We start from the raw sequence: 27,124 nt of genomic DNA on the forward strand, positions 1-27,124 counted from the left end.
TGGCTTTAATAGTAAGAACTTTAGTCAAAGTGGGTAGGGAGAGAAGAAGGCAAGACTTGGACAAACTGGAGATGGTAAGTATGTGGTTGGAACAGCGGCAGCACGGGGCAATTTTAAATAGAGGAAGCTTTGGTCTTCCTTTAACAAACCATGAAGAGAACTACTTCTCTGTATTAAAATTGCTTTAACTTACTAGGACATAATGAGAAATTAAAATGGCAAGTATGCTTTTAGAAGAAGCATATCAAAGATTCCATCAAATATTCCCACTCAAGGAGACTTGAGATGCAACAAGACCACTACTCCTTCCCTAGTCCAGGCTTGGAATATTGCAGAAGCTTCTCACCTTCTTTTCGCATTTAGCTGTAGGCCCAGACTTCTACATCAGCAAGAGTTTTCTTTCTAATATATAGATTGGATCATATTACTCCTCTGCTCAAAATCCTTGAATGTCTCTTTTTCTTGGAGGATGAAGTTAAATTTATCTTTCATGAAGATGCTTCAAAGCCTGACCTCGGCCTTGGTTTCCAAACTTGTTTTTTAGCAACTACCACACCAAACATGGAGTACAGTAGTATTAATAAGAGTAGTTTTAAAGCAATAAGAGTAGCAGTAAAGAGGGGCGCCTGGGTGGCTCAGTCAGTTGAGCGTCCGACTTCGGCTTGGGTCATGATTTCACAGTCTGTGAGTTGGAGCCCTGCATCAGGCTCTGTGCTGATGGCTCAGAGCCTGGAGCCTGCTTTGGATTCTGTGTCTCCCTCTCTCTCTGCCCCTCCCCTGCTTGTGCTCTGTCTCTGTCTCAAAAATAAATAAATACGTTAAAAAAAAAATTAAAAAAAAAAGAGTAGCAGTAAAGAGGTACTAGTGGTGATGATGGTATAACCATAAACACAAACAGCACCCACCCCTGTTGACTCTAGTCTCAGCTTATTCCCCAGGACTTCACTCTCCCTGGCTTCTGATCAAAGAGCTTGGAAAATACAACTACTATACACAACTTCCAGAATAACAAGAATGGTCTTTTGACATATTTTAATTCCGAATTTGGCAAATAGACTGTTTCAACTTTTCATCGCCCGTCTTTGACACTTTATCATGCTGTGAAATGAAATGGTTGCGTTATCTTCACCCCAGAACAACAACAAAAAAGCAGGCTGTTTGATATTTTCTGAAGCGATAATCTTATCCTTTCATTATGACAAGGAGCAGTAGATAATAGCATAGGTTCTGGATTGAAACCGTGGTTTTATTACTAACTCCTCGTCTGACATTGGGTAACCTTTTTCCTCTGGACTTATCTAATGGGAGACTTGAGATATGCATGTAAAGCCGTTAGTGTGGTGACGGGCACTTACTTTTTCAACTGGAAGTGGCCCTAACACACATTTGACCGTATCATCACTAGAAAAGGAACTCAAGCATCAGTTACAGTGATAGTAACTTATTAATGTAAGAAAATGAGCCGTTTGTCTTACAGAGTTTCCTACAGTTTAGATTCTACAAGTTGCATTTCCAGAATTTAAAAAAAAATTTTTTTTTTAACCTTTATTTATTTTTGAGACAGAGAGAGACAGAGCATGAACGGGGGAGGGTCAGAGAGAGAGAAGGAGACACAGAATCTAAAACAGGCTCCAGGAGGTCAACACAGAGCCCGACGCGGGGCTCGAACTCACAGACTGCGAGATCACGACCTGAGCCCAAGTCGGATGCTCAACCGACTGAGCCACCCAGGCACCCTGCATTTCCAGAATATTTTAACCCATTTTGGTCCTCTGTATTTCTGGGCATTAGTTGTAGAATCTCAGCCTTGGATTTTAGGACTTTGAGGAGATGAGATTCACACCCGCTATTTTTGGTCTGACTACGTCATAACTGGTGGTGTGTTTTTCCATCAGGAAGCAAATATCTGGTTCTCTCTTCTAGTGATGTTAGTGACTATTGGTGATCCATACCTGGATCCAAATTCATTAAAAGTTTCACACTGGTGATGTTCTAACTACCTCAGGCTTGTTATGTGTATTAGCTAAAGTATTTCTATAAAGAGAAAGTTCCCCCAACTACTACTTTGTGACCCAGTGGTATTTTTGTTCTTTACACATTTCAACTCAGTGTAAGCACCGGTATTTCAACTGAAAACACAGCACATCAGAGCTTCAAAGGATTTTCAATTTAATCCAATTCAACACAGTGAGAAAACAGGCCCAAAGAGGTAAAGTTAGCTTTCTCATTTCTAAAAGCTCATTAGTAGTTATCAGAGTCAACAGGAAACAAGATAATTTGAGCTGGGTTTATTTGCAGAGAGACGAATGAATTACAAAGGTATGGAAGAGGTACAAGGGAAGCTTCTAAGGATTGTGCAGGAATGCGGGGCTAGTGGTTTCATCATTTCTAGGTGCCAGAGGACAAGGTGAGAGACAGTTACAAGGCCCTGTAGGTAAGTGGATCCTATAGGATCCGTTCCCCCGCCCACCCCCTTTCTGAGAAGAACAATGACTTCCTGTTGAGGAACAAAGCCAGCTTGAGGTGACTCATAAAGTCCCAGGATGATGTTATCTTTCTCTGGAGTGAATTCTGTTTGTGGAATGCCTGGAATTACCTTAATCCAATTTCGGGGTTTGAGACTTTTTTTGTGTGGGTTACTCTGATATCTGGAGACAGGGTGTTGTCCCTGGAAAGGTCATTTTACTTTTAATTCATCCCTACTTCTTGACTATATCATCCTTGGCTTTTGTCCTTCCAGATGTTGTCAAAAATGTAGTTCAGCCTTTTAGCTGCCTAATTCACACTCGCAAAAAAAAAAAAAAAAAAAAAAAAAAAAAACCTGCCAGGCCAAAAGCAGTCCCAACTGTGAAAATACCATGTGGATCTCTGGCCTCTCTTCCAGAATCTGGTCAGATAGTTCCTCATTACCTCATTAGTGTTTTCATCACTTTCTTTTAAATTTCAAATTTTGTTCAGCATTCTTAGGTTTATTCAAATGTCTAATCTGTCATCATCAGAAGCAGAAATTTCTCCCTTGTATTTCTCTAGCTCTTTATTAGGAAAATTCTTTGCTCTACCTGTTGTGTTCTCAGATATATCCCAAGACTCAGTTTTAAGTAGCAGTAGAACAGACTCTGAGTGACAACATGAGTCTCAGTTTGGTGCCATGCCTTTTAAAGGTATAAAGATACCATAGAATCTTTTTAAAAAATTTTTTAGTTTTTTGGGGCGCCTGGGTGGCTCAGTCGGTTGAGCATCCAACTTTGGCTTGGGTCATGATCTTACAGCTCGTGAGTTCGAGCCCCACATTGGGCTCTGTGCTGACAGCTCAGAGCCTGGAACCTGTTTTCATATTTGGGTCTCCTTCTCTCTCTCTGCCCCTCTTCTGCTCATGCTGTGTCTGTCTCTCAAAAATAAATAAACATTAAAAAAAATTTTAAAAAAAGTTTAGTTTTGGGCGAGCACAAGTGGGGGGGGAGCAGAGAATAGATCCAAAGTAGGTTCTGCTGACAGGCTGATAGCAGCTAGCCCTATGTGGGGCTCAAACTCACAAACTGTGAGATCATGACCTGAGCCAAAGTCGGACGCTCAACTGACTGAGCCATCCGGTACCTGTCATAGAATCTTTATGATATTATGATTCTAGTATTCACTAACTGTGATTCAATCCCTGAAAAGCTTGTAAAGAAGCTGCTATTTGTGCTAGGATCTAAGCAATGTTACTTCTCTTTTCTGTTGGGCTCCTTTTTCTTCTTCTTTTTTAAATGTTTATTTATTTATTTTGAGAGAGAGAAAAAAAAATGCACAAGCTCAAACCAGCATGAGTGGGAAGAGGGGCAGAGAGAGAGAATCCCAAGCAGACTCTACCCTTAGCATAGAGCCCAATATGGGGCTTGAACTCAGGACAGTGAAATCATGACCTGAGCTAAAATAGAGTCAGATGCTTAACTGACTGAGCCAGGAGGTACCCCACCTTGGGTTCCTTCTTCCCTGGATACAGAATGGTAAGTTATGAGCTTCAGTGAGTTACATAATACCCTCAATTCTACCAATTTATTAAAGTAATATAACCAGAAAGTTTTGCATCTGATTTATATTATTTTAGGTTCCTCTTATTTTAGGTTTCATTGAATTAATATTTAATATTATGTTCTTGGTTTCTAACATTATTAAATATAAATTTGAAGAACATATATAACTTTTTATAAATCCATATTCAATTGTATTGCTCAATGTACTCTATATCAGATTCTATGTAAGTAATAAAGTCTTTCTAGAGTTCAATGCTAGCACAAGACTTGACTCTTCATATGAATGAATATATGTACTCTTTATGTGTTTTCTTTTTATTTGGGCAGCCAAATACACAGAGTTAAATTTAGCAATCAATTAAATTATGTATTCATCCCAGTTGCTTGATACTTCTTACTGGCTTCCTTATTGATTTCTGATACTTTTCTTACTTTTGATTTTCTGATACTTAAATTAGTGATTCTCTGATATTTAAATACTTTTTGCAGTTAAGACTATATTGTATTCCCATTTATCTTACCTGAGGATACAGAGAAAGGTAAACTTGTCTAAAACAAAAGCTAGCTAGCTAGGAGACCCTCATCCATTTTAGGCTTAAAATTCGCCATTTTGCCTCTTCAAGAACAAACCTGAAAACCCAAGATGGACAATTTTTCTGCTGTTCACCATTACCACATTAGTTGTCCTTTTGGATTAGAAAAAGTGCTCCTTCTTTAGAGACAAATTGCAAAACCACAAATTGCAACTTCTGGGTAATCCAATTACAAGAAGGCTTTCATTCCTTCAGGACACTCTGAGCCAGGCTTGGCAAGCTAAGAGTAGACTGAGACTCAGTGCTACACCTGTCCTTTCTGCCTCCACACAGGCCCCAAATCTCAGTTATAAGTTGAGCCATCTGAGTTTGGGCATATTTGACTGTTTATCAGCTATAAAAATGTAAATTCATATGGTTCAATCCAATACACGATATGTAACTTACATTAGTTAAACCTTGCCATATTTAGGTAGTGAGACAGCCTTAGTACCCAACTAGAAGCAGTCTTTCATCATTGCACTGGGGTTTGGGTGCCAGCAATCGCTAACATCTTTCAAGTTATTAAATTAATTCAAAGTAAAACAAAACAAAGTAAAACAAAGACAAAAATTGTGTGTATGAAAAATGGCTCTGAAAAGATCTGGAAGGGCTTAGCAAAGGCTAAGTGATCTAAAAAGGTATGGGCTTTAAAAGACAGTTTTATACATAATGTTAGACCTCACCTTATTTGTGTAACAGAATGCAATTTGAGAATTTAGGTATTTTAGTTTTCCAGACATGGTCCTAATGAACTTCTAGTATGTATTGTTTCAGGCTAGGATGGGGTGGAGGATTATATACTCCCACAGGAGTTTGGAGGTTTGACAAGTTGTTGGAAATAAAGAAGGTATGTAACTATTAGTAGCCTGTCAGTATTTTGCTTCACTAAACACATACTTTCCTAATGAGATCGAGTCCTAAAGCAGACGAGGGTCATATAGATCCCAGATGACATGTAACTTCCTTACTACAAATTTACTTTTATCATTTTACACACCTTTAGAAAAAGCTAAGGTCACATGGCTTCGTTAAGACTACATTTGTGTAGCTGCGAGGTGTTTTTCCTCATTACTATTTCCTTCCCTCTTTTAACTCTACTACTCAACTGTTTCATCCTTCCTTTTCTTCTACACTTCAATTTGCATTGATAATTTGCATTACTCTACTTTATTCAGAGACCTCACTTATCTTGGTTCCCACCTCTGAGATGGGAAGTCCAAAATTGTTACTTCACTGCAGCTTTCACCAGTTTTCCTAACACATAGAACATTTTGGAGAAGTTCTCTGAAAACTTATTTGCTCTCCAAATAAGTAGATTTCTTCCTTTTCATCGCTTTTAAGCAATCCAGGTATCCTTCCCCCTCCCCCGCCGTGGTGCAATTAAAAAAAAAAAAAAAGAATGTCACTTAATTTCCTCCTTTCATTGGATGATGCTTTGCGGAGTGGGATACAAACGCCTTATTCTATCTCCAGAAAGTATACGGGGCGAGCAGGGGCCGTGGGGTGGGGGGGAGCGAGGGGGCGCTTTAAAACCCTAAATGAGAATGCTAAGTCCTTCAGCAGTTGGAACTAATCAATTTCTCATTACTGCTAACATAGCTACTCGAATTTTTTACATGAAAAGTAGCAGAGGCAGACCTGATCAATTATGCCAGCCACTTCCGCAGCGCCACGGTCAGGAATCCTCGTCCACTTTAGGCCCCGGCTGCGGGACGCTAGTCGAAATCCTCCAGCCTTGCGCAACGCGGGCCTCCCCGCGCTGTACCAGACCGCGCGCAGAGCTAGCCCGGCAGGCGCCGGAGGGGGGCGCCGTGGCCGCGGGGACCGCTGCAAACGCCTCGCGGACTAGCTCCGGAGCCCCGAGTGTTCGCAGGAGAGACTTTCTTTGCGCTGCCGTCGCATGCGTTTCGGCCTTTGGCTCACTCCGGGTCTTTTTAGGTGCGCGTCGGGTGGGCGACGGCGAAGAAACCCGGTCCGGCGCAGCGCTCCGGGCCCAGTCGAAGTCCGCGAGCCACTGCGCGGTCGACTTCGTCCGGGCTCGAGCTTCCCAGCAGCGCCCTCCCCCGGGGCGGGCCCTGACTCTCCGGTGCCGCGACGAGTGGGCGGCAGAAGCCGGTGGCCGACAGGGCGAGCGGCTGCAAGAGCGGCGAGACTCCCGCGGCGAGGTTGGCGCTCGGACGCAGCGGCCCAGGCGCGCTCGGTGGAGAAACGAGGCCAGGGGAGGAGGAGGAAATAGAGCAGATGAAGGGGAGCTGCCGCCGAGGAGGGAGGCGGGTCCTTGCGGCTGCGGCTGCTGCTGTTCCGGGACGCAGCTTGGAGAGCCTGCCCGCCCGTGAGGTGCTGGCCAGGTAGCTCCCCACCCAGCGGGCACCCTCCCCGGCTCCTCCCAGCGCCCGGCACCAAAGGAGCCGGGGCCGCGCGCCCGGTGGCCAGGGCGCACCGCACCCCGAGCGCGGCGCCCTTCAGCTGCACCGCGGCGCAGGTTTGCGAGCCGACTTGTCTGCCCGCCAAGAGAAGGAAGCGCTGTCCCTTCCCGCTCAACCTGGCGTCCCCACCCCTTGTACTCTACACCCTGCCTCGGACGAGCGGCGCGGCCACGGAGGCGCCGAGGAGGGGCGAGCCGCCGCCGGGCAGCGGCGTCCCTTCGGGGGAAAGGGCGCCTGAGAGGAGGCGGCGGCGCGGCGCGGAAGGCGCGACTCGCGATGGCAGCTGCTTAGCCCGGCGCGCACGGAGCAGCCCCGAGCTGTGGCTGGCCAGACGGTGCGGCTGGGCGGGGGACGCCGCCGCAGCCCGGCCGGGAGAGATGAGCGCGGAGGCGGGCGAGGGCATCACTTTCTCCGTGCCACCCTTAGCCGAGGGCGGCAGCTGCCGGAGGGGAGCAGCGGCGGCGGCGGCCGAGGGCGAGGAGAGCCAGCTACCACCGCCGCCGCCGGGCAGCTTCTGGAACGTGGAGAGTGCCGCCGCCCCGGGCACCGGGTGTCCCGCTGCCACCTCTGGGAGCAGCGCCACCCGGTGCCGGGGCAACTCTGGTGGCGGAGGCGGCCGACGGACCACGGTGGCATATGTGATCAACGAAGCGAGCCAGGGGCAGCTGGTGATGGCCGAGAGCGAGGCCCTGCAGAGCCTGCGGGAGGCGTGCGAGACGGTGGGCGCCACCCTGGAGACCGTGCATTTTGGTAAACTGGACTTTGGGGAAACCGCGGTGCTGGATCGTTTCTACAATGCAGGTGCGTGTGCAACCCCTTCCCCGTCTTCCACGGCCAGGGGCCACGTTTTCCCTGGCCGCAGCAGGGGGGGGGGGGGGACGGTTTACTAGGCTCCAAGCGTGCTTCCTACTCATTTACTTCTTGCCCCACCTTAAGGGCAGCGAGCGGCGCTGCGTGACCGCTCCTAGCGCTCGCCGCTTCTGGGAGAGAGTGGGTGCTGGTGCAAGATCCTGTGTGTTTGTGCCAGGCTCACCCACTGGCCCGCGCTGGAGCTCTGGGTCCCTGCGGTCCTAATAAAGAACTTTTCAGTTCTTCAACAGGGCGAGATATTACTCCAATCAGGCCTTCAGCATTTGGTGTTCTGGTTTCTCTTCTGTTACTTTTGGCCCATATTTTCCTTCTATATATACCTGTGACTTTTAGATGACGCTCTCATTTGTTTCTTTCTGTGTAGTTTTGGAAGTACAGAAACCACGCAGCCCGCTGCTCACAGAGTGTATCCATACGAATTTGCATGACGTGTCGTGATCTTCCCAAGTCATTTTACTTTAACAAGTTTAGTGGCTTGAATGTTCCAGTCTTACCAATTTGAACTTCCAAGGAATTACTTCCAAAAGCCATAAGCTTGTAGCTTGCACTAAACTTATGTGGTATCTTTTGAGAGGATTTTTTTTTTCATTACCGCATATATACCATGATGGGCTGGAAAGTACATAATTTAACACTGTTTAAAATTCTATATGCTATTTTCATAACTAAGATTAGCTTGGCTGTTAAAGTGATTGCTAGCATAATCCATAAAAAGTCCATAAAAATCTTCTCAACCTATCACCGATTTCAGAAAGTGTCATTGCAGTTCTAGTGACTGATGCAATTAGCTATCTGTTGGCTAATGTTAGGAATAGTAACATGCTATTGAAATTAACCTTCAGGGGCGCCTGGGTGGCGCAGTCGGTTAAGCGTCAAACTTCAGTCAGGTCACGATCTTGCGGTCCGTGAGTTCGAGCCCCGCGTCAGGCTCTGGGCTGATGGCTCAGAGCCTGGAGCCTGTTTCCGATTCTGTGTCTCCCTCTCTCTCTGCCCCTCCCCCGTTCATGCTCTGTCTCTCTCTGTCCCAAATAAATAAATAAACGTTGAAAAAAAAATTAAAAAAAAAAAAGAAATTAACCTTCAGTACCCTGTGCAACCAAGTATGAGAATATATACATATTTATTTTTGTAAGTGTGGGCGGAAAATTTGATTTAATGGTGGTTTCAAACAATAAGGTTCTTGCATTTGTGATCACATAAAAGGTTTTATTCTCCAATTTTGCTTTCAGTTCTGATTCTCTTTAGTCTCTTCAAAACACCTGAAGTAGGCTTATGTCAGCTTGGAATTCAGCCAAAGCTGAATATTTTAAGAACAAGAAGAACTTCATGTTAAGGAAACCAGACTAAATAAACTAGGGCTTTCTGGTGCTGGTATTTTTTTTACAGTCTTGGTCTTCATAACTGAACATGAGTATGATGTATTATAGCTTAGTTCTTTGTGTGACTTGCTATAAAAATTGCATACACGTAACTTTTTCTAAAAATTACAGCACTCTTATTTTTGGCTTATAATTTGGAAGAAGCTTCAAAGAACTGAAAGATATGTGAGGAAAACACCCAAGCAAATACTGAGCCTATTTTTATTGCACAGATAGATTCAGTATTTTTTATAAGACTCTGTAAAAAAAAAAAAAAATCTTAAACTCTCAGCTAATTTAAAAGAAAGTTTCCTAACAAGGCTCACTTACTGTTTATTCTCCAAATACTGTTTGTGGGAAAGGGAGAGAGGAAGATTACAAGGGAACCGACACTTGAACTGTATCTTGCTAAATTCTGCAAACAAGCCTGAGAAGGAAATACTTCCTATCCTTCTTAGAGGGGAAAACCAAGGGCTCCATGACTGGCCTGGACTCGGAGGTGGTAACTGGTCAATGCAGGAGTCTACTTCAGGTGGCTGACCCTCGAAGGTCATCTTTGCCCTTGCTGCCCCCATTTAGCTGGGCTGATTTACTCCCAGGGTCAAAGGAAGCTCCCTGTCTTGGAATCATGTGATGGAGAGCTGCCACGGACCTCACAAGCCATCCAGGGGCAGTGTGGAATAGTGAGGAGGACACCCTGTGGGAAGACCTATGTTTCCAAGCCACCTCTATCTCATCTGCTGCTTCATTCAACCTGGACAGGCCCCAGTTTCACCCTTTCCCGTGTGTGTGACACGAACTCTGAGCCCTCTCATTCGGCACCGAAGATGTGACAGAATGATGATGGTAGCAATTTTGGCCAAACCCTTTGGTTTTCTCAGCTGAGAGCTGCCGAGAGTCTGAGGGTGGTCGAACTTGTCTTCTGATTTCTGAGAGAGCACTTACTCCTCCTCCACCAGGGACACGTTTTTCTGTAAAGGGCCAGATGGCAAATATTTTAGACTTTGCAGGAGGTCTCTCTCACAGCTACTCAACTCTGTAGTTGTTACGACAGCAGCCAGCTCAGTACCTAAACAAGTGATTGTGGCTGGGTTCCAGTAAAATTTTGTTAGTGAATCCTGAGATTTCACTTTCATTTACTTCACAAAATAATTATTCTTTCAATTATTTTTCAACCATTTAAAAACGTAAAAAAAAAAAAAAAAACATTCTCAGGTTGCAAGCTGTACAGAAACAGGCCTGGCAAGATTTTTGGCCCCTGTGCCACGCTATCTTTTGTTCTACCTACATTTACTACCTTCATTTGGAAATTGAATCCCCAAGATATACTCAGAAGAGCAGTGTCCCTCAAGTTAGATCTGAGTTTTCATCCTGGCTCTTCTCCAAAGTGTGGAATTATGAACAGAGCCCTTCATCTCCTCCGAAAGCCTGTAGCCTTGACAAGGGTCTGATGTGGAGGGGAAAATGGAACTAAATTTCTTTCTTTCTTTTTTTTTTTTAAGTATTTTTTTAGATGTTTATTTATCTTTGAGGGAGAGAGCACAAGGAGGGGAGGGTGGAGAGAGAGGGGTCAGAGGATCCTGCACTCACAGTGGAGAGCCCAGTGTGGGGCTCAAACTCAAAACGTGAAATCATGACCTGAGTCGCAGTCGGTCACTCAGCTGACTGAGCTACCCAGGAGCCCAGAACTACATTTCTAGGATTCCCCCATTTAATCCCGCGAGTTTGCAAAGGTAGGGCAGCATGGTATGTTGGGACAGAGCATCAGAACAAGAGTGTCCAGATCTGGATTCTGGCCTTTGGTTCTTCTCTAATTTGGAGCAAAGTGGGATGCTGGGTGGCTCAGTTGGTTAAGCATCCAACTCTGGCTCAGGTCATGATCTTATGGTTCATGGCTTCAACCTCCGCATCGGGCCCTTTGCTGACAGCTCGGAGCCCAGAGCCTGCTTTAGATTCTGTCTCTCTGTTTCTTTCTCTGTCCCTCCCCTGCTCAGACTCTCTCTCTCTCTCTCTCTCTCTCTCTCTCTCTCTCAAAACTAAATGAATAGGGGCACCTGGGTGGCTCAGTTGGTTAAGCGTCTGACTTTGGCTCAGGTCATGATCTCTTGGTTGGTGAGTTAGAGCCTGTGTCGGCCTCTGTGCTGACAGCCCAGAGCCTCTGGGGCCTGCTTCAGATTCTGTCCTTCTCTCTCTGCCCCTTCTCCACTAGTGCCCCCCCACCTCAAAAAATAAATAAACATTAAAAAATAAATAAATGTTACAAGTTTTTTTTAAATCTCCAAAAAGAGTGGAAGGTTAGAATAATTGCTCTGTTAAATTCTGTACTTTAAAATTACATTAATACAAAATGAATTACATTATACGTTATATATAAATACATACATTTATATACATAAATTACATTAATACCAAATGACTTATTTCAGTCCTTAGAGGTGAATCAACTGCTTGTATATATCATATCCTCGGCCCCTCAAGGAGTTCAGGGTGAGTGGAAAGGGCAGACATCAAGCCTGGCTGCAGCAGGCCTCTGCGAAGATCCTTACAGAATGCCTTGGGTCCCAGGAGATATTCTAGAGTCAAACTAGGGGGAGGGCAGGTTCAGAGGTGACAGCTGAACTGAGTTGGAAGGGTGAATAAGGGCTACTTAACTTGGAACAGCTCAGTTTACTGGACTGGACAAGAACTTAAAGCTGGGTTACATTTTTATCAGCTTTTCCCTATCTGTGTGTACCAGGGTCTTTTTAAAGAATAGATGGCAGTTGAAGCTTTTCCCTATTTGATTATTGTTTAACCATAATCTAGTTCATTCTTTGACTACACTTGTCATTCTCTCTTTCATTCTGTTCTGAGAGGAAACTAATGTTCTATCGAAGCTTTTGTGAAAATCGTCATATTTACGTGTATGAGACTATTACTCACAGATGGCAAATGGCAAGCTAACAACACCCCTTCCCAGCCCCCTGCACTGTAGGCAGTCAGTTTCTATAAAAGTGAAGAGATGGCAGTGATACGTTAGTGATACAGAGCTACTCCGTTCAGGTAGACAGTTCCATCTGACAGCATCTCAAAAAAATTTTTTTTTAATGAACATCAGTTCTGTGAAGTATAGCTAGAGTAGGCTTTATTGTTCCCCCCTTTTTGATTGTAAGGAAACTGAACCATAAAGAGATTATATTCGTTCATTCAGGTGAAATGACGTAAAGTTGCTGCTTGGAACCGGGAGCACACTTTGTTTAGAAACAGGCTTAGAGGTGTTGCTTAGATTCTGGGACTAGCCTGTGAGAAGCCTTGTTAACTCAGTGTACTTGAAATATGAAACCCACTCACCACGTTATTTTTTATTTTTCTTAAAGAAGAATTCTTTCTTATTTTTGAGACAGAGAGAGACAGACCTTGAGAGGAGGAGGGGCAGAGAGAGAGAGGGAGACACAGAATCTGAAGCAGGCTCCAGGCTCTGAGCTTTCACCACAGAGCCTGACGTGGGGCTCGAACCCACAAACTGTGAGATTATGACCTGAGCCAAAGTCGGATGCTTAACTAACTGAGCCATCCAGACACCCCAAAACCTACTCACCACTTTAAACATTCTGGAAAATTATGTTCCTAGGACTGAAAACTGGGACTTTGAACATAGCTTTCCTTATGTTAGACCCAGTCACTTTTGCTTTCATCTAGTTTCTGGTAGCATCTGGCCAGATGTAGGAACATCTCTTTGGATTGGTGAGGATGAGAGGAGGCAATATGGTGACATAGAGGACAAAGGAAGGCTTGGAAGGCTGCAGGGAGAGGAGGGAGACTGAGTAGGGGACTTGACCCTTGGTGACTTGGCCAAGAAGTAATGCCAGCAGGGGATGCATTAACACTTTCACCTCTTTCAAGCTTCTCGCCCTCCTGACCTTATAATTATGGCTCTCAATGTCCTGTTGATGTGAGACCCAGGACCATTGCTCTGCTCCAGGCTTTTCACTCCCTCATCCACCGGGGTCCTCACCAGGCTTACTGCAGATGGCAGTCTCTTCCTCAGCCCTTCACCCTGTAGTACCCATGGAAAACAGGAAGGAAACACATGCTGGTTGAAATGGTAAGACTTAGTTTTTATATTCTCATGTGTATTATGTTTCTGCTTTGCTCGGGTCAGGATGAAAGTTACCCATTTAGGTTATGTCATTGGAGAGGCATCTGAACTTTCTGGGCTTTGGTTCCACTTGCTCCCAGCAAGACTTCCAGTCTTATTTGATAAAAAGCAAAACAAACACAACCTTTGTCTCCTGTCTATCCCAGACTGAGAAGTCTTCTAGCCCAATCTGCATTTTCTACTTTTAAATCCAGGGATGCTTTGGTATACATAGCCTCATATACTTTGAGGGAGAGGGTGAAATCTGTATTTCTTTTTTATATATAACTGATTTTTATGTTTTACTGTTTTTGAGAGACACAGAGAGGGGAGGGGCAGAGACAGGGAGACAGAAGATCTGAAGCTGGCTCTGCCCTGTCAGTGCATTTCTTAAATAGTGGTTCCCACGGACCAGTTAAAAAAAATTGGAAAACCGACATGTGTTTGTCGACCTTTAATGTTCCCAAGTAAGGATATTGAATAGAGAAGGACAGAAAACTCGGCAACCAGTCACTTACTGCTACGATTTCTTAAAGAGAAAAGACATTTTTGTATTCAATTAGGAAAGGCATAACCTTAGAATAAAGAACAGTTCTTTACATATAGTAAATGTATGAGAAAACTCACTATTATTCTTCTTTCTCCATTTCCCCAAGGATGAGTGAAAACTTGATGTTACCAATCAACAGAGCAATGTTTTGGCAACCTCTGATCTAAACCACCTTTTAGTCCCTTCATACTAAGTCACTGCTTCTTTGTGCAAGAAATAAGCCTTAGCAAAACTATCAGTAGAGCAAACAGAGACAAACTCATAAGGAAAACCTCTGGTTAAGAAGGTATTTAAAAAAAAAAAAATCCCGGTGGTGCTCCATACATGGCTGTTCTCTGGGCTTTTAACTTTTTGCTGGCATATTACTAGGACAGTTGCTGACTGCCCACTATGAATGCAGAGCCCCAGGCTTCCTCTTTTGTTTTGTTTTGTTTTGTTTTTGGATGACTGGTCAGTTATAATTTTCCAAAAAGGGTATTACTAGAAAATTGGAAAAAAGTAAAATTAAAAAGAAAATCCCGAAGCACAAAAATAAATGTTTTTAGAGCACTCGTTTCTTACCCCACGTTGTCAACTGCCGATTGTCGTGACTGCCCTGCTTTCCAGGTTCTTGGGATCCTGATTTCTTTCCTCAGTGTGGTCACCTTTGGTCTGCTTGAGACATTCATCAGTTGGTAGTTTGAGTGGGTTGCACCTCTAGGTGAAGCCTAATTATAAGTGCACAGTGTAGCCTTGTCTCACCAGTGGCACTGGCTCCCGCCAGGCTTCTGGGAGTTTTCTGCTACAGGTCAGTTCCCCTCTGGTGGCTACAGGGACTGTCCCCTGCTTCCTGTTTCAGAGCCCTGGGTAGAGGCCCGTTCAGTTCCCGTTTCAGGCTTGCAGGATAAAATTGGTTCAGGGCTTCTTTGTGAAGCAGTGGGGGATTGACACGCGCAAAGCCCAATGAATGTGCAAATCTCCACCAACAGGTATCAGTTGTTTCTGCTTTCCAAGTTGTTGCCCCAAGTAGTCCCTTCAGACCCCACTCCACTCTGCGTGGGCCGAGATGGAAGTTGAGAGTGTGGTAAATGGAGGGGCGGGGGAGCAGTGTTGCAGGAACCCACAGCTCTGTGAATGGCGGGAAGAAATCCGGAACCCACAGCCTTGGGAAGGGTGCTTCTTGAAAACAGCCTTGTCGTCCCATAATTTGGATATAGGTAAGTGGGGAGACAGGCCATATTTAAGAAAGATACCATTATTATCAGGGAGCAAGATTAAATTAGTAAATTTTATTAGCAGTATATAAGAACAAAAAAGGAAAGCAAAGCAAAATTGTAAAACTTAAAAAATCTACTGGTGATACTAATACATTGGTTTCCTTAGCTGTTTTAATGTATTAGCTTTTCTCTCTGGCTGGTGATGTTAGTTAAAGAAACTGATCAAAATATGTGCCAGATTGTTGGAAAAGGAGAAAGGGTATAAGACAGTGCTGATTCTGAAGGTCTTACCTAATTATTCCAAAAATTTTTTAAAGTGAGTACTTGCCTCTTATGTAAGTTTTATTTTATAGTGTTGTTTTTTTTTTTTTTTTTTTTTTTTCAAAAGAAAACAAAAACGAAGACATACATAATGCAGACTACATCGTGGTAATTTTCTTAGGGGAGACAGAAGGGAGAAGAGAAAATTTCAATGTTAACAGCATCTCCTGCTAAAATTCATAGCAGAGCTGATCTGTGTCACTTAAATGCCACAGGTTGTACAAGGTGACAGAAAACATTCCATTACAAGCAAACATTTTCTGTTATGGTAGGTCATCAACAATGAGGAAAGCAGTTGCCTTTGGTACATGATTCATACAGAAAGGAAGTTATATTTCTTTGTACAGCAAGTCTCTTAAAATGGTTGTGGCCAATTATATCACTATTCTCCAACACTTTTAGTTGCTTCTAAGAACTCCTAGGAGAGCCACCCGAATGAGTATCCATGAACTTCAGGCCATGTGTTCTTTGACTCCAAACCATGTCAAACCAGGTATTTGCCTAAGCCAAAGATTTCATTCTCCTTTAGAAATCTTGGTTACCCCTATTTCTTATTAAAAAGTCATCTAAGGAGGGGGCGCCTGGGTGGCTCAGTCGGTTAAGTGTCCGACTTCAGCTCAGGTCATGATCACAGTCCGTGAGTTCGAGCCCCGCGTCAGGCTCTGTGCTGACAGCTCAGAGCCTGGAGCCTGCTTCAGATTCTGTGTCTCCCTCTCTCTCTGCCCCTCCCCCACTCATGCTCTGTCTCTCTCTGTCTCAAAAACAAAAACATTAAAAAAAATTTTTTTAAATAATAAAAAAAAGTCATCTAAGGAGAAGTAAACCCAGACTATTACATGTCAAATACGTCTTTGTGTCACAATTAATTTTTCTAATACAGTAAAGCCTTGGTTTGCGAGCATAATTCATCCCAGAAACATGCTTGTAATCCAAAGCACTTGTATAACAAAGTGAATTTCAAGAACCATTGGCTCAGTTATGATCATGTGACATTTGGCATCACGTACTACTTGTGTTACGAGACATCGCTTGTTTATCGAGTTAAACTTTATTAGAAATGTTTACTCATCTTGTGGAAAACTCGCATAACACATTACTCACAACCCAAGGTTTTACATGTGTTTATTGTGATAAATATCAGCTTACAGCCAGGGCAGCCAGGGCAAGGAGTGTGGTTCCTGCTGGACAGGGGCCATGCTTTTACCTTCAGCTAGGTATTTTTCAATTTATAGTTTGGTTATGTTGGGGTGCGGGTGATTTTATTTGGCTAGATCAGAATGATAATATAAATATATGTTGTCCTGTGCAATGTCATCCTCTTTTGCTAATCTTATTAGCTCTATAAAATAAATAGATGTGGCCAAGTAACTATCTACATTTTACAGTTGAGGAAGCACTTCCTTAGAGAGGATATGTGATTTGGCCAGAATAAATCATATGGCTGAGTAGGAGTTGAACTCAGGTCTTCTGACTTCTAGATTGAGGTGGTTTTTCCACTATGTCACACTTTCCCCTGCATGAAAAGCATTTCCAAGCACATTTGCTATTTAAGAGGATCAGCGCTAACATCTCAGTCCATGGTGGTAGGATTATTATGAGGAAGAGTCATGGTCATGAGACTCGAGACTTGACTTCTGGTCTCCTCTTGCTAACAAATTTCAGTGACTTCTAGTTAATAATCTTATAAAATAGCCCATCAGAAAGCTCCCTTTGACATTTCTCTATGAGTACCAAAGAGGGAGCTTCTAGCCTGGGCTGAGTCCTGGTTGCCAGTTGCTTGGACTGGAGCTATAAATGGGCTGTCTCCAGGCAAATTGTAGGCTATTTTCTGGACATGGTTCATCAGAAGGACTGCCAAGGGGTAGACCAAAACAAACCTTTCTCTCGAGGGAACCCAAGAGCTTGGTTTACAACATAGCCTGGGGAGAGTTTCTTTCCATGGTTCCCTAAGAAATTCTGCCTCCTGAGTTTGAGTCACTTTCCTCTAATGTTAGAGCATGTATTCTCAGTAATTCAATTCCATAAGCACTTATCAGTTGCCTTTGATATGCCTCTTACTGTGATGGATGCGTGAAGAGTCATGAAAGAGAAGCAGGCGTAGATCTGCAGAAAAATAGAAGCTTATCACATTTATCTGTTTCCATGGGAAAAACTGATGCTAAAGAAGTCAGAAGTTACATGCACTCCCATTCTTTCCACCCAACTAGTTCTTTTTTTTTTTTAATGTTTATTTATTTTGTGTGTGTGTGTGTGTGTGTGTGAGAGAGAGAGAGAGAGAGAGAGAGAGAGAGAGAGAGAGAGAGAATGAGTGGGAGAGGGGCAAAGACGGAGAAAGAATCCCAGGCTCCTCCCTCTCAGCAAGGGGCCTGACATGGGGTTGGATCCCACGAACCCTGAGATCATGACCTGAGCCGAAATCAAGAGTTGGACGTTTAACTGACTGAGCCACCCACGCACCCTCTAACTAATTTTTACAAAATATTTAAAAATATTAAGTTACGAAACATTTCAGTCATAAAGAAAGTACACAAAATAGTTTATGCTCATTCATTCATTACCTAAATACAATAGCTGTTAAAACATTTTGACATTTGTTTCACTTCTCTTTTGCACCCTTTTAAAGAAACAGATCATTCTGGACAAAACTAAAAGCCTCTTTCTGCCACATAAATTTCACTTCCTGGGAAAAACGCTTTCTTCATCAGAAGTGCTAAATTATGGTTTTCAAAAATCTGAAATCGTGGCTTTCTGCAAATGTAAATCTATGTTAAATATTTAATTAACTCATTATTTAATGAAAAAACCAGTAAGATATTAAAGTCAGTTCAAGGAGACTTTGAAGAGTGGATATTATGCATGCACACACACACACACACACACACACACACACACACACAGAGTCAGGAACGCTGAAATGAATTTGCTAATAGACGCAAAACTGACTAATGTTCTGTAAGGCAAATCAGTAAGTGTAAATGTTGGCAGTTATTTTTCTACAGAATGGAAATCAATTGTATCTCTATCAAACAGGAATCACTTTACATTGCTGTGGACAAGGATTATTCTCATTGCTATCAGTTTTGCACAATTTAATGTTTATCCCAAAAGCATTGTAAAATGTACTCTCATGACTAGCAGGACAATCAAAGGTGCACATCCTTTTAAAATCAGATAGTTCCAGGGTGCCTGGGTGGCTCAGTCGGTTAAATGTCCGACTTTGGCTGAGGTCATGATCTCATGGCTAGTGAGTTCAAGCCCCACGTCAGGCTCAATGCTGACAGATCAAAGCCTGGAGCCTGCTTCAGATTCTTTGTCCGCCCCCCCCCCCGTCCCTCCCCTGTTCATGCTCTGTCTCTCTGTCTCTCAAAAATAAATAATCATTAAAAAAATCAGATCGTTCCCTGCGAATGGGCTGTACAAAGCCAGCCCTCCACTGAAAGGATACCCAGTATTCTCTTTTACCCATTTCCAAAAGTCCATTTGACGACTTTTTTTCACAGAAGGTTGGTCATTCTCAGCAGGCTCTATGCCTGTGGTTTTCTTAAGGGTCTGTTCTTTTCTCTTCTCAGCTGCTCTGCCATCTGAAGCTGTGATTGCCCTGAGAAAGCCTCAGAATCCCCCTTTTAACCTAAGGCTCCTAATCATGGTTATTTCAGGTCAGGAAACATGTAAAAATTGTATATTAGGGTGTCAGTCACCTAGGTTTCGGATGTGAAAAGAGGTACACACCCTGTGGCCAGAACCACATCGCAAATACACCAGGGTGATGCCTGCAGTGTCTGCAAACCCAGCTTCCCTCTCCTGTTAGGAAATCGTCATCGTTACTAATGTGAACTTCGGTCATGTCGACTGCTCCAAATGGGTTTAGTTTTTGGAGGGAAAAAAATCCTTATAATATTTTAGAGGGCTGGAAAATCGCTGTAGAATTCCACAGGCCAAATAGTTCACTCTGGTCTTGTAATTTAAGGCAAGTCATACCCAAATGAACATCATGTGCTATGTTGTACTGGGTGCTGTCCGTCACCACATGCTGGATCATTTTCAATCTTTAAAAAGCTTTATGAGGCAAACAGCATCAGGGGAGTGATTTTAGATATGGGAAAACTGAGACCCTGCAAGGGTTATCACCTTGCCCCGTGTCACATGGCCACTCAGGGGCAGAACCCAGGTTTGAACCTAAGACTGATTCCAGAGTCCATTCATTTGTAATTCTGCTCTCGTCTCTCTCAGAAATAAACTATTTGGAAACATTTAAATTATGGTTAATCCCATCGTTACAGTCTTCTCATCAGCAATCATTTGTTGACTGCTTAAAATCTGCAAGATTTCATTCTAAGGTCCGCACAAAATTAGGCTAAGATAGTGTAATTTTTGCCTTTTATGATCTTACACCAAATTCAACAATTTAATAAACAATTATTGGGAACCTATCAGATGCACAGTGGTGCTCTACGTAGTAAGTAAGTAAAACACCCGAGAGAATATTTTTGAGGACTTCATAATGTGGGTGATTTCACTGAACAGTGCACATGAGAATGATGTTTATTACTACTATAACAGGTGTGAGACTGCATTGGAAATAAAAATCTTACACACCTGTAAACTATGAGTTAGGCTCTCTATTTTTCTATGAAATCAGTATCATACTGAAAATTATTTAGGTAAATTCCCAGATTTTATTAAACACCTTTAAGATCTTTTGTAAGTATTGATAAAAATCTTATTAAATTGAATTCCAAGGGAGTGTTTAGAATTCTTTAATGAAGAAGAATTTTTTTATACTGACTTTTATGGAAGTAGACTTATTGCCTGAGACTTGGAGCCTTTTTTCTTATATATTGTTTTTCTAGTAGTGGAATTTGATCAATATGTAAATTCTCTTGTATTAGTTTTTTCATTTTGTGAAAAAAAATGTAGGCTATTTTAGATCGTTAAAATATGCCAGAAGCATTTTCAACTTAATATTCTTTAGGCCTATAGTTCATAATAAAATTGTGCTACTTGCTTATTGTTGGTGCCTAGGGTATATGGCCTTTGGTTGACAGAAAATAATCAACCTTAATGCCAAGTTATTGAATGGATGGGCCAGAATGAGAATAATAAACAGACAAAATTTCATTTAGATAATAAAGGCAGGCATGTATTGGATACACTGTTGATTCAGACCGATATCGGTATTGTGGTATATACAAAAAAATCACAAAAGTTGAAATCTGGGCTACCTTTGAAGGTTCTAAACAATGTTTATGAATTATACTTTACATAACATTTGTAATTATTTTTGAGTCGCATTCATGCAGTTGCTATTTGTTAGCTCCACCAAGACAACAGTTCCTAGATTTTTAGGAATTGGGTCTTGGGAACCTAGCTTTGGTTGATTGAGTGAAAATTCAGATACTTTAGGTATGGGCAATAGGATTTTAGTTTTTCAAAATTAAGTCCTGGACAGTTTCCCAGATATACTGACTGGCCCAGTGTTTACTGTTTATATGCCATCAGAGGAAGAAAAGGTTTGTAGGCAATTGGAAGGAGTAGGGAGTCTAGCTTTAAAACTTTATGTGTGTCTGTGTGTATAATTAGTTGCAAAGCACGGTTGGGGTACAAGTTGCTTGGCTTGATCTAGTGAAATTAGAGAACAATGTTGTATCTTGCACGTGAGTTATGACAAGAATAGTTGGCTTGACGTTTCTTGCCAAGCAACTTAGCACTGCCAATATTTTAGGTGCCTGAAGTACACTTGGCAGTTGGTAAATATGAAATAAAATTGGAAAGGAAATGCTAGCATAGACTTTTAACAAAGCCTTAGACTCTTCTCTTCCTTTATAAAATCAGTAATATAGAAAATTCATTTAATCGCTAACTATGATATACGGGTCGGTTACCCGAGCACTGATGCTGCTGAGGTTATTGGAATGTCTACCAGCAGACTTGCATTGTTCCCAAAGTCTGAAATTAAGGGTTGTCAGCATTGCGAAATCTCTGCAGTCATTTATGCCTTTGACTTAACATTTAATTTCTGAGAATATTCTGTTAGTGTTTAATAGTCCATTCAACATATATTCAAATGAGTGGCAGAGTTGGAAGTATTTTGATTAATTTGTGTCCCACTAAGGTATAAGTGACAAAGACTCATACTTATCATAAATATAGTATGTTTACAAAGTTCACTTTTAGATTCTTTTGAAGAAATGAATTAGGTGCCAAGATACCCTAATTAAGAAGACAGATTGCAGGAGCATTTAGAAGCTGCTAACATTTGGGGCATCTGGGTGGCTCAGTCAGTTAAGTGTCTGACTTTGGCTCAGGTCATGATCTCACAGTTTGTGGGTTCAAGCTCCACATCGGGCTCTGTGCTGACAGCTCAGAACCTGCAGCCTCCTTCGGATTTTGTGTCTCCCTCTCTGTCTCTGCCCCTCCCCCTCTCTCACTCTGTCTCTCTCAAAAATAAATAAACATTAAAAAAAAGCTGCTAACATTCATCAGGGTTTATTAATGACAGGGTTAGGGATTGTCTTGCCTGGATTTATGGGAAGTTTAAAAGTTTAGACAGGATCCTTCTGTTCTTGTTTTTTATTTTAATTTTTTTTTTAATGTTTATTTTTGAGACAGAGAGAGACAGAGCATGAATGGGGGAGGGTCAGAGAGAGGGAGACAGAGAATCAGAAACAGGCTCCAGGCTCTGAGCTGTCAGCACAGAGCCCGATGCGGGGCTCGAACTCACGGACCACGAGATCATGACCTGAGCCGAAGTCAGCTGCTTAACCGACTGAGCCACCCAGGTGCTCCTAGGATCCTTCTGTTCTTGATTCTTTGTTGAAGACAGAATTAAGGAAGGAAAAAGGCAGACAACTCCCAACAAGAATTTGTAGGTGACTGAGCTTAAGTAACCTTCATGGAGTTTTATGGCTACATTTGTAACTGTTGTTACCTGTGGCTCATTTGTGCCCATTTATGAAATCGTTGAGAAGGTAAAACCTTGATAACATAAGAGTGACACTCTTCTACTTCAGCCAATCTCTTATGCAGTTAGAACTAAAATTAGGATAGTGCTATATCTTCCTGGTTTACCTCCAACATTGACACATTAACTGTTTGCTGAAATGTAGGTAAACTCGAGGGAAGCACTGCCTCACACTTTGCAAGCTGCATGGAGCTCAGAACTTTGCATTTAGTCAGGTTTTAGTAAAGAAGCAGGTTTCACCTTGTTAAGTATATAGTGAACATTCTTCTTGATGGATAATCTTTTGATTATCCAGTCTTATAGCTCATTCTTATTATGTATTTCCATTCATTTTTAATCTGAAGTAGGCCCAGAAGGGCCAGATGCCATTCTCAGGTGGTCCCAGAAGCAAGAGAGCTGTTCATGAAAAAGCTACTGGTACTGTGTTGTGAAGCTGCTTAGAAATTTTGAAGCAAAATTGTACTGTGGCATTTATTTATTTTTTTAATATATATTTTTTAAGTTTATTTGTTTTTGAAAGAGAAAGAGACAGAGCATGAGCAGGGGAGGGGCAGAGAGAGAGGGGAACACAGGATCTGAAGCAGGCTCCAGGCTCTGAGCTGTCAGCACAGAGTCCCATATGGGGCTTGAACTCATGAACCGTGAGATCATGACCCTAGCTGAAGTCGGACGCTTAATCGACTAAACCACCCAGGTGCCCCTGTACTGTGGTATTTATATCTTGTCATGCCTTGATTTTCCCAGACCACTGCTACATCATAGATTTGGGCTTTCCTCTGAAAATACCATTAGATATATTGGAATAAGTTTGCAGAGGCAGATATGTTATGCAGCCATGATTTTTCTATCTTCAAATTCCACTTTTTGGGGTTTGTTCTTGTTGGTTTGTCAAGGGAGTAAAAGCATGTTACCTAAACAGACTGCTGTGTCAGAGGATAAGCCACATTTAATTTGAGAAGATTTTCTGAGAGCATTAAAGGAGAAATAGGCTATGATTGGAGAGTCCAAGGCCTTAATCTGCTTTCAGTTTTCAGTTACCTGATCTAAATGCTAGAAGCTCAATTTAAGATCTGCACTGGCTGATAAGCTTCTGATGACCTTCCGGTTAGTCTGTGAGAATTAACTTTTCAAGACTTGTAATTGTTTCCTTTAGCCATAGAAGGAAGTATTGCCCAACTTTTGAACCAAAATATGTACCTAATATGTGCTCACCCGAGAAATTCCTTCCCGAATCCAGAATATTGCTTGGTTATTTCTGAGTTTAAGCTTCACATTCTTACTCATTTAAGCTAAGAATAGTCCTGGAACTATTATCTTCCTATTCTTATTCTTTCTTTAAGATCTGTTTAATATTACGGGGCTCCTGGGTGGCTCAGTTAGTTAAGCGTCTGACTTTGGCTCAGGTCATGGTCTCACGGTTTGTGAGTTCGAGCCCCGTGTTGGGCTCTGTGCGGACAGCTCAGAGCCTGGAGCCTGCTTCAGGTTCTGTGTCTCCCTTTCTCTCTGCCCCTTCCCCTCTTGCACTCTGTCTCTCTCAGTCTCTCAAAAATGAATAAACCTTAAAATTTTTTTAAAATCTGTGTAATATTTTTATTGCATGTTTATGTTAGTAGCCCCTATCTTTTATCTCTTAAAATAATTTCTTAAAAGCCTAAATAAGCTCCGATTCAGTATCCAATGCATACTTGATTCTTTCAAGGATATTAAAGATTCAGTATCCAATGCACACTTGATTCTTTGAGGGATATTAAAAAAAAGGCTATTGCTCCATAAATTTTGCCTCATAGGTGAAATGCCTGAGAAGGAACAACTGAAAAAATCAAGTCCAGTGTTACAGGATAAGGAAAAAGCCTTTGTTAGGAAGGTCTGACATAGAAGGAACAGTGAGTGTTAGGATATTTAAGGGATGGTTATAATATGATTCCACCTCCCTTTTCCTTATCTGTCTTGTTTATCCTGTATTTCTTGTACCTAATACAGTACTTGGCACATAGTAGGCACTTGATACGCTTGATACATATTGATGGGTTGAATGAATGAATATTGCACTTTCCCCTCCTCGTGTTTACTTACTGGTTTTGATGTCTGCCTTTCCTAGTTAACTGTGAGTTAAACTCCTAAATGGCAAAGATCACCTTTTATGAATCCTGACGTCCCCTAGGCCTTCAGTGTCTGAGCTTGAGCTGTAGATATGTGCTTGATCACACTTAATGACTCCATAGAATAGAATTCAATGAAATCAACTCTTCCCTGAGGAACTCACAATCTAGTGCAGGAGACCAGCCTATAAACGTCGGTTGCGCTGATCTCTATACTGGAGGTTTGTATAAAGTACTTTGAGAACACAAATGACAGGATTCTTCTAGGGAAGAAAAGAGTGTTGGCTCAGGCTTTGGACAGGAGGTGATATTTAAGTTGATTTTGAGGGGTAACGCTGAAACCACTTATTATGTGTCAGGCTTGTTAAATTACGGGAACAAGCGAGTCTTCCCATAAGAAAGAGGTAGAATAAAAAGAGGGCCTATTATGGAACCCCCAAAAACACCAACATTAAAAATGCACAGAAGAAGGCATCAACTAGTGAGAAAGAGAAGTAGTCAGGAGGTAGGACAATGGATTGGGGAGAGTTCAGAGAGAGGAAGAGAGAGAGAAGAGGAGAGTGAGCTAGTAAAGGGACTGTTTCAAAGAAATAACTGAACAAGGCTAGAAAATCCCAGATGACTTTTGTCAGAGCGGTTTCAGGAAAGCAGGTGCTGGTAACTGTCAGGATAGCGTCTGGAGTGGACAATGGGAGGCACATAATGAAAAGCATTATTTAAAGAAATGTGTTGGGAAGAGAAGCAGAAAGAGAAGGCAGTATAGGTCTCTGGAAGCCAGAACTCTGCTCAGGGAGGAGGTGCCCAGCCTGGTCCTGCTGTAGAGGTTTGTGCCTCAGGGACAGAACGTGCTCAGGTAGCCTTTAGGTGCTCAGGAATCATTTACCATTGTTCCTGTGGGAGTGTGGAATACAGATTCCCAACCCCTTTCTTTGAGAAAGAACTTCAGAGCATGGCCTTTTGTAAATGTGCTTGCTTTCTTGCTAATTGGAATTAGCTGAAAATAGAATTGCTTTTCCTTGTTCTGTAACTTAGATAAATTTGAATTCACAGTGATAGAGCTTGTGTTAGGGGTTCTTTACCAGTTGAACTCAGTTTACAGAAGTGGAGGACTGGTTGAGGAAGTGAAGGTGTTCACTAAGAAAATGGATATGCTTAGGCTAGGGAAGTTTTTCATTCATCTGTTTCCAGTGGGCAGATTTCACAGGCTTTTTTTTTTTTTTTTTTTATCTTTAAGGAGAGAGAGAATGAGCATGGGAGAGGGGCAGAGAAAGAGAGAGAAAGGAAAGAAAAGAAAGGAAAAAAGGGAATCAAGCAGACTCCAAGCCCAGTGTGGAGCCTGACATGAGTGAGGCTCGATCCCATGATTCTGGGATCATGACCTTGAGCCAAAATCAAGAGCAACTGAGCCATCCAGGCACCCCTTCACAGGCTTTTGAAACTAAAAAATGAGAATTGGGACCAACTGTTTTCTCAGCCACTTGAAACACTTCATTGCTTTTAACACTGGCTGCTTACAAGAAAAATGATTCCTTTTTAAAAGGAGACCTTTTTGCTGAATGCCATCTCACTTTGTAAACTTCCAGTAGAAACACTCTTTTAAAAAACTCTGAAAACTTGAAAAAAAACTTTTTTTCTAGTGTTTATTTTATTCTGGAGAGGGAGAAAAAACGAGTAGGGGAGACAGAGACAGGATCTGAAGCAGGCTCCAGGTTCTGAGCAGTCAGCACAGAGCCTGATGTGGGGCTGGAACCCACTAACCATGAGATCATTACCTGACCTGAAGTCGGATGGTTAACCGACTGAGCCACCCAGGTGCCCCACAAAACTCCGATTACTTTTGTGGCTTTCTTCTTGTTAGGTTCCAAACCACTCGTGGAGGGGAGGCTGCTCTGACTAGATCACTACAGTAAACCCTGGGTTGGCCTGAAGTTACTCTCGCTCCATATGTGTATGCTCATTTGTACTCATCGTCCATTCCCAAAGAAGCTCCCTCCTCCTCAAAAACAATATTATCTGAATATTTACTGCTGCTTTTTTAGTGGCTTAACTTGGAATCACCTCCCTTGAACTGTATCTCTTTTTTTGAAATTATTTATTTTGAGAGCGAGAGAGAAAGTGCACTCACAAGCAGGGGTGGGGCAGAGAGACAGAGGGAGAGAGAGAATCTCAAGTAAGTTCTGTGCCGTCAGCATGGAGCCTGATGTGGGGCTCGATCCCACAGACTGCGAGATCATGACCTGAGCTGAAATCAAGAGTCGGATGCTCAACGGACTGAGCCACCCCAAGCCTTATCTTTCATACCTCCTGCATACAGAGAGGAACACAGTGTTGGCTGATGTTTTTGATGACACTCCCTTTCAGAGGGAGACTTAGGTGCCACACTTACCAAAATGGGAGAGGGAAGGGACACATTTGGTTAGAAAACTTTGGTATATTTAAGAATAACTCTAAGGAGGGGTGCCTGGGTGGCTCAGTCAGTTAAGTGTCCAACTTTGGCTCAGGTCATGATCTCATGGTTCATGGGTTCAAGCCCTGCATTGGGCTCTGCGCTGACAGCTCAGAGCCCGGAGCCTGCTTTGGATTCTGTGTCTTCCTCTCTTTCTGCCCATCCCCCGCTTGCACTCTGTCTCTCTCTCTC

The 27,124-nt window shown here is 42.6% G+C and overlaps 1 protein-coding gene across 2 annotated transcripts in view; it reads left to right on the top strand.

The window, feature by feature from the left end:
- The first annotated feature begins 6,950 nt into the window (after window positions 1–6,950).
- The window catches only part of MAP3K5 (mitogen-activated protein kinase kinase kinase 5), a 207,607-nt gene continuing 187,433 nt past the window's right edge, over window positions 6,951–27,124 (top strand). For both annotated transcript variants that reach the window (XM_040449077.1, XM_040449078.1), the window contains exon 1: window positions 6,951–7,815. In XM_040449077.1, coding sequence (XP_040305011.1) covers window positions 7,392–7,815 — 424 coding nt within the window. In that variant the 5' untranslated portion in view covers window positions 6,951–7,391. The remainder of the gene's footprint in view (window positions 7,816–27,124) is intronic.

Source organism: Herpailurus yagouaroundi, unplaced genomic scaffold (genome assembly GCF_014898765.1).
Source record: "Herpailurus yagouaroundi ecotype Mexico unplaced genomic scaffold, PumYag 198, whole genome shotgun sequence".
NCBI classification, from domain to species: domain Eukaryota; kingdom Metazoa; phylum Chordata; class Mammalia; order Carnivora; family Felidae; genus Herpailurus; species Herpailurus yagouaroundi.